The sequence below is a fragment of the Dendrobates tinctorius genome, unplaced genomic scaffold, assembly GCF_039654945.1.
Source record: "Dendrobates tinctorius isolate UK_male_01 unplaced genomic scaffold, ASM3965494v1 ptg000051l, whole genome shotgun sequence".
Classification (NCBI taxonomy): Eukaryota; Metazoa; Chordata; class Amphibia; order Anura; family Dendrobatidae; genus Dendrobates; species Dendrobates tinctorius.
In genome coordinates this window covers 25,026,916-25,034,527 of record NW_027361719.1, presented here as the reverse complement: position 1 = coordinate 25,034,527, position 7,612 = coordinate 25,026,916, and the positions used below count along the sequence as shown (strand labels likewise).

General features: G+C 43.7%; 1 protein-coding gene across 1 annotated transcript in view; it reads right to left on the bottom strand.

Annotated features, from left to right (window-relative positions):
• Positions 1–310: 310 nt before the first annotated feature.
• The window catches only part of LOC141091339 (retinol dehydrogenase 16-like), a 75,272-nt gene continuing 67,970 nt past the window's right edge, over positions 311–7,612 (bottom strand). Inside the window, exons 4-5 of the mRNA XM_073576871.1 lie at positions 4,936–5,099; positions 311–1,468 (exon numbers count right to left, since the gene is read on the bottom strand). Coding sequence (XP_073432972.1) covers positions 1,275–1,468; positions 4,936–5,099 — 358 coding nt within the window. The 3' untranslated portion in view covers positions 311–1,274. The remainder of the gene's footprint in view (positions 1,469–4,935; positions 5,100–7,612) is intronic.

Here is a 7,612-nt window from a genome sequence, read left to right as displayed (position 1 = left end):
TCCAAATAAACCACTATATTTTTATCTGGTAACTAGTCCTGAGTATTTTACAAGAATATGCATTATTTTCCAGTGTCTGCTGTGTGTATATAGATTTGTGTGTGTATGTAGCATCCAAATTTATAAATAACAGCAGCGCAGATGAGAGTTCATAAATGTAAACATATTGCCAATCACCCAATATTGTTTTTGGCAGCACATTGCACGTGAAAACATGAGAAGTGCTGAAAAGGCAATCTGCTGAAATGTTTTTATAATGAAATATTCTTGTTGGTCGGGTAATGTGTAGAAGAAAAGAAACAAACCTGAAGAAATTCTAAGGCACTCTTTACTGGAGCTCCTCAAATATGTGGATAGTGATCGAGGAGACCTTATGGCTGACTAGTCCAAATACTGACATATTCTCTGTACGTTAATCACTAATAGTGTCATTTGATAGCAAATTGCTATTAGCAATACATAGAACTTCAGAATAGCATAAAAACAACACATTGAGGTATGGGTAGAATCTCAAAAAAAAGAGGACTATGAAATAGTGTCAAGTTCATATATGTTTATTAGATAAAAACAATTTTTTATGATAAAAGGATTAAAATACATCAGTAAATGCCTAGCAGTAAGGGACATGGTGTATACCTGAATCATAATAGATCACAATCGAGACCAAAACAAACAAGCATATGAGATATACGAAAAAAATCAATAATCAGCTAGTGCAAAAAGAATATGTATGCAAATAAACAGTTATATGGGTATAAGTACGTCCAATAATAGAGGCGCTGCTGCTGGGAATATGTCAGGCACATAAATGCTTTTTTTCTCTAATGAACTTGTATGAACTTGAGACTACTTCATAGTTCTCTTCTTTCTTTGACATTTTACCCATATCTCAATGCGTTGTTTTTTAAATGCTCTGTGCTTACAGACTCTGATGGAGCATGCCAAAATTATTTTTCTTCCAGCTATAAAATTGGAAGCATATGAAGGAACAAAATTTTTACTATTCACTGTTATGGGCGTTGTACTGTATTTTGACTTAGTACAATGCTGGAGCACGAGCTATAAATAAGGGTATGCTGGGATACAATAAAGTAGTTGTCCTTTTTTTCCGTGCTACATTTGCATAAGATCCCATTTATTCTGTCTAATGTGGACTAATAATACAGTCATGTGGAATTGTAACCTACAAGAGAATTTTTTTTACAATATTGCTCAACCTCTCTCTCTCTTTACTTACCTAGATATCAGATATCACTCTGAGCTATTCTCAAACTCTATTTCTGTGATAACAAATAATCTGCTACTGAACTTGGGCAGTATGAAAGCGGTAAGAACAAGAGTTTGGCATCCAAGCCGGCAGAATAGCGTGTCTGAGGATGGACCGCAGTCAGGGCATGTTCCATACAGTCTGTGACCAGGTGAAGCTTCGGGCTGGTATGTGATAGGCTTTTCTCGAATGTCTTGCAATCTGTGTGAACAAACAGTAAGTTTTGTAGTGAGTCAGTTGCTCTAATGACAGCCTTGTACCCTCATCAAAAATATTGCTCTTTACACTTGATGGCCATAGGTGGGAAATCTCTTTAGTCTCAACCTGTAGCTTGCGATTTGGTCAAGCAAAACTAGACAGAACCAATCATATCACACAGAGAAAACAAAATTAAAATCTTTGCTCCATCTGTAAAAAAAATATTTTTCTTTACTAGCTGAAAATTAGGTGACTTATGGAAAAAAATCTACAGTCTTAATTTTTGCAACCAATTTGCCACTTGTCAATATACTGTAGAGCCCGCATCTCTGCCTGCAGTCCCTCTCTCTCTGCAGAGACATCAGTGTACTCACCGCCGAGGCTTCCATCCTGCTCCTTCCGGGTCTGCTGCTGCCTGGGGTGCACACACTCCTAGCAGGTCTCCAAGCACTGTGCTTACGGCGCGCACCTTTCCTCTTTCTTAAAGGGGCCATGCGCGTTCCTCTAAAGTGTCCTCAGCCAATAGCAAGAGATCTTTTTCTATTTAAGCTGCCTCCTCCAACATGGAGGTGCCTGTGCAATGTTGTGAGTTTTTTCCTAACACGCTTGTCAGTTCTCAGGTCCCTATACTTGTATCTGAATCTGCTGCACCTGCCAGTGCTCACCTCAACGGCAGTAGAGCCAGCTGCCCCCTGCCAGTGCTCACCTCAACAGCAGCAGAGCCAGCTGCACCCGCCAGTGCTCACCTCAATGGCAGCAGAGCCAGCTGCACCAGCTAGTGCTCACCTCAACGGCAGCAGAGCCGCTGCACCTGCCAGTGCTCACCTCATAGGCAGCACAGCCATCTGCACCAACCTGTGCTCACCTCAACGGCAGCAGAGCCAGCTGCACCCGCCAGTGCTCACCTCAATGGCAACAGAGCCAGCTGCACCCGCCAGAGCTCACCTCAATGGCAGCAGAGCCAGCTGCACCCGCCAGTGCTCACCTCAACGGCAGCCGAGCCGGCTGCACCCGTTAATGCTCATCTGTCCATTAGACTGTCCTGTCTGCACCTGCAGTTCCTGTTATCTTCTCCACCTGTCAGCATCTGTTGGACATTCCGCCAGGCCATTCCAGCTAACCACTCCTAAGGGTCAGCCGCCATCTACCGAAGGTCAGTCCTGGAGTAGCACCTGGATCACCTCCCCTGTGTCTCCATGGACTGCCGTATCATTAGTTGCTGCGTGTCTGTGGTCAGATTGGGTGAGGCTCCTAGTCATGCCCCTCCAGGTCTTACTTGGGCTTTGGCACAGTGGTTCCACCACCCAGCCCGTTACACATACACTATATGGACAAAAGTATTGGCAACCTACACATTAAACCTACGGAAGTTTTTATCACATCCCATTCTAAATCCATAGGCGTTTTTAATGTGGAGTTGTTCCCCCTCCTGGAAAAGATTTCTTCAAAATTTTGAAGTGTATTTGTAGAATTCATACAGAAAAGCATGTGTGAGGTCAGAGACTGATATTTAATGACTAAACTCATGGGCCTTAATGCAAAAGCTCCAACGGGGACCAAAATTATTACAAGTTTTTAATAATATTGGTCATTTTATATAGGCCAAAGGGATTTATCGGGCCCCTAAGGGGTACTTCACACTAAGCGAGATCGCTGATGCATCACCGATTTTGTGACGCAACAGCGATCTCGCCAGTGAGCTCGCTGTGTGTGGCACGCATCAGCAACCACCCCCCGCCGGGTATCGCTGATCGTGCAGGAATGTCCTAGGCCATTTTTTGATTGTTGGTTTCCCGCTGGCTAGCACGCATCGCTGCGTGTGGCAGCAGAAGACCAATGATCAGTGAGCTCCTAGCACTGTAAGCAGACGCTGGGAGCTGGTATCCAGGGTAAACAGCGGGTAACTAAGCACGCGCGGTGCTTAGATACCCGCTGTTTACCCTGGATACCAGCGTGCTTGCATTCAGAGCTGGTATCCTAGGTAAACAGCGGGTAACTAAGCACCGCGTGCGCTTAGATACCCACTGTTTACCCTGGATACCAGCGTGCTCGCGGGTCCTGATCGCTGGTGTGTCTGCCTGTTTGGCAGCTCACCAGCGATCATGTAGCGACTCACCAGCGATCCTGACCAGGTCGCATCGTTGTCGGGATCGCTGGTGCGTCGCTAAGTGAGATGGGACCCTTAGGCTCCATGGCCTACGTAATGAACTCACAGATGTATGGATGATGCCTCAGAGCTAGGCGCTATTACTTTTGTCAACATAGTAGTACATTCAGGTCACATTCAGTTGTGTGGAGTCAATTTACAGTAGAGTGAAATGTGAAAAGGGGTTAAAAAAAACCTATCCACACGTAGTGAAAAGGGATCTGTTTAGCAAACTATTGTTATTATTATTTATATAGCACCATTGATTCCATAGTGCTGTACATGAGAAGGGGTTACTTACAAAATACAGATATCACTTACAGTAAACATACTGACTAGGATAGACTGTTACAGAGGGAAAAGGACCCTGCCCTTGCAGACTTAAGCCCCCGTTACACACTGCGATATCGCTAGCAATATCGCTGCAAAGTCACCGATTTTGTGACGTAGCAGCGATATTGCTAGAGATATCGCTACATGTGATACTTACCTCCGACTGGCTCCCCCGCTGATTATCGCTGGTCGCGCGAGAAGGTCCTGGATCATTTCTCGTCGGGCACTTCCTGCTGTGCTTCCTGTGGCGCCGACGAGCGACGCGTGGACGCGGGCGGGAGGACGTCAGGATCACCGTGTCTGACAGGTAAGTAGCGACCCCCGACCCCAGCGATGTCGCTGGTGAGATCTGCCTGTGTGGCAGCTCACTAGCGACCACTTAGCGATGCACCAGCGACCATATTGTTGTCGGGTACCCTTACATTCTACAGGAGTGTGGGGAATGAGACAGTAGGTTGGGGGGTTGCAGTAGCTACGGTGGTTTTGAGGTGGCAGGGTGGTCATTGCAGGCTGTAAGCTTTCTTGGAGAGGTGGATTTTCAAATTCCTTCTGAAGGATCCAACTGTGGTGGATAAGATGATGTGCTGAGGCACAGAATTCCAGAGGATGGAGGCGATTGGGTGAAGAATGGATAAGTGGAGGAGAGAAATAGCTCTTTAGAGGATCAATTCATCATGAACACTCAGCTTGCCAAGCATTCATGTTCATTTCAATTTGAAGGGGTAAATAAGAAGTTGACCAACATGAAAGAGCCTATGTTTTCTTCAAATTACCACCAGGAAAAAGTAGGGAGGTTAGCACATGTTATATCTTATCCTTCTACTGTATGTTAGATCAAAACATATTGAGTCTGCTGAATTTTTTAATTTGTCCACCCTTATTTTAATGACTTTGTTTCTTGCAAATGCAGAACATCCTGACACTGTGAGCAATTTTATATCATTTACTTTCAGAATTTCTAGGTATGGTGTTCATTTAAATTAGTACTTACACTTTTCAAAGAATTGCTGGCCATAGGCACTGCGGACTTCTTCCGGAGCCTTCTCCCAAAGGGAGCAAAATTTTCCTATAAGCATTTCTGGATCACTTATTAATGTTTTGAAGTAACCAGGCTCTATGATACTGACTTTTACACCAAATCTGCTGATTTCTCGTCTGTAAAATGTAAATATATAGTGTCAGTAAAGAATATTCCATGTTTAAATTGCAAATCTCAGGACATTTGCCCCTCCCTGTTCCAAATGAGAAGCCGACAAAAACACACAGAAGCACATATTTTAATGTAAATTAGCAGTTGAAGAATACTTCTACTACAAAGGATTTTTTGCTCCTTTTAGGCTGGTCTCACATTTGCGTATATGTGCGCAGCGTTTGATCCACATAGATCCTCATGCGTCATGCATAAATATATGTACACAGGGACTTGCGTTTGCATGCGTCGTTTCGCGGTGCGCGGCGGGGTCGCGGCAAACGCAACATTTTGCATTTTTTTGAGGCGTCAAAAATCCGTCAAATATGCGCAGGCACGCGCATGCGGATGAGTGCGTCAAAAAACGCATTACTGTCTATGGGAACGCATTGGTACGCAAGGACATGTGTAGACATGCGTTCGATACGCATGCGTTCAGCAAAATGTAAATAGAAATCCCATGAGACACGCCAATTTTTTGCCTGATGTCATATCGAAAGCATGCACGTAAACAACACAAACGCATGCAAAAACGCATACAAATCCATGCACATGCAGCGTTTTTTCCGTCATGCGTAAGATGATGCGCATAAAAAGCGCAGTGGAAACATGCATTTTGCATGCATTTTTGCATGTGTTTGTGCATGCGGATGAAACGCTGTGGACTCAAACACTAATGTGAACCTAGCCTTATTGAGTATTTTTGGGTGATGTTACAGATTTATGATAAAAAAGGAAGTACTAGATTATGAGAATTCCTGGACTTTTGAATTCTCTATTTTGCACTGCTTTCATGTTTAGTTGTAAACTGTATCCTTTTGTAATGTATCCAGTATTTAAAAAAACCCTGAATCAGTTACACACAGAGCCATGACAGATTGGTTTCTATTTTCTATCAGCAATTATTCCATTTGCAAAGGTTCAATTTTTAATAGTGGTGTCTCTGAACATCTCAAATGTTTTGGGCATGTCCAGTGCTCAAAAACAGATCTGTTAATGGATGAAACATCAGATTACCATTCGTAATGATCGTTTCCCATCTACCCCAATGTTACTATTAGGTAAGCGAGGAGGAAAACAGGGGAATAGGTGAGGCAACCAGATAACCAGAGAGGTTGGTAACTTAGCGGATTGCAGACCCCTAAACTGACAACACAACTAGAATTAGCCGCGGGACGTACCTACAATGCCCTAGACGCCTCGGCACAGCCAAAGAATTAACTAAGCATAAAGAGAGAAAGGGGAAAGCTAAACTGCCCCGGAGTAGAACCCCAAAGGAATAGATAGCCCCCGAACAAGAGCTGAGGGAAGGTTGCTCACTTAAATCACTCCAGTCTGTAACACCTGACCTCCAATCATCCTGCTCAGGTGATTGACTTCTGTCAGCCAGACCAGCTCCATTACCAATTGACACCCCTGCAATTTTGTCAGATAATACTCAGTTTCTTCCTGAAAATTATTGCAAACACAAATTCTTTGGTATTATTATCTTCATTTAATTTGTCTTACATTAAAAAACACAAAAAGAATTGTCCTAAAGCCAAATTGGATATAATTCCACACCAAACATAAAAAAGAGGGTGGACAAAAGTATTGGCACTGTTCGAAAAATCATGTGATGCTTCTCTAATTTGTGTAATTAACAGCACCTGTAACTTACCTGTGGCACCTAACAGGTATTGGCAATAACTAAATCACACTTGCAGCCAGTTGACGGATTAAAGTTGACTCAACCTCTGTTCTGTGTCCTTGTGTGTACCACATTGAGCATGGAGAAACGAAAGAAGACCAAAGAACTGTCTGAGGACTTGAGAAACCAAATTGTGAGGAAGCATGAGCAATCTCAGGGCTACAAGTCCATCTCCAAAGACCTGAATGTTCTTGTGTCTACCGTGCGCAGTGTCATCAAGAAGTTTAAAGCCCATGGCACTGTGGCTAACCTCCCTAGATGTGGACAGAAAAGAAAAATTGACAAAAGATTTCAATGCAAGATTGTGCGGATGGTGGATAAAGAACCTCGACTAACATCCAAACAAGTTCAAGCTGCCCTGCAGTCCGAGGGTACAACAGTGTCAACCCGTACTATCCGTCGGCATCTGAATAAAAAGGGACTGTATGGTAGGAGACCCAGGAAGACCCCACTTCTTACCCCGAGACATAAAAAAGCCAGGCTGGATTTGCCAAAACTTACCTGAAAAAGCCTAAAACGTTTTGGAAGAATGTTCTCTGGTCAGATAAGACAAAAGTAGAGCTTTTTGGCCAAAGGCATCAACATAGAGTTTACAGGAGAAAAAAAGAGGCATTCAAAGAAAAAAACACGGTCTCTACAGTCAAACATGGCGGAGGTTCCCTGATGTTTTGGGGTTGCTTTGCTGCCTCTGGCACTGGACTGCTTGACCGTGTGCATGGCTTAATGAAGTCTGAAGACTACCAACAAATTTTGCAGCATAATGTAGGGCCCAGTGAGAGAAAGCTGGGT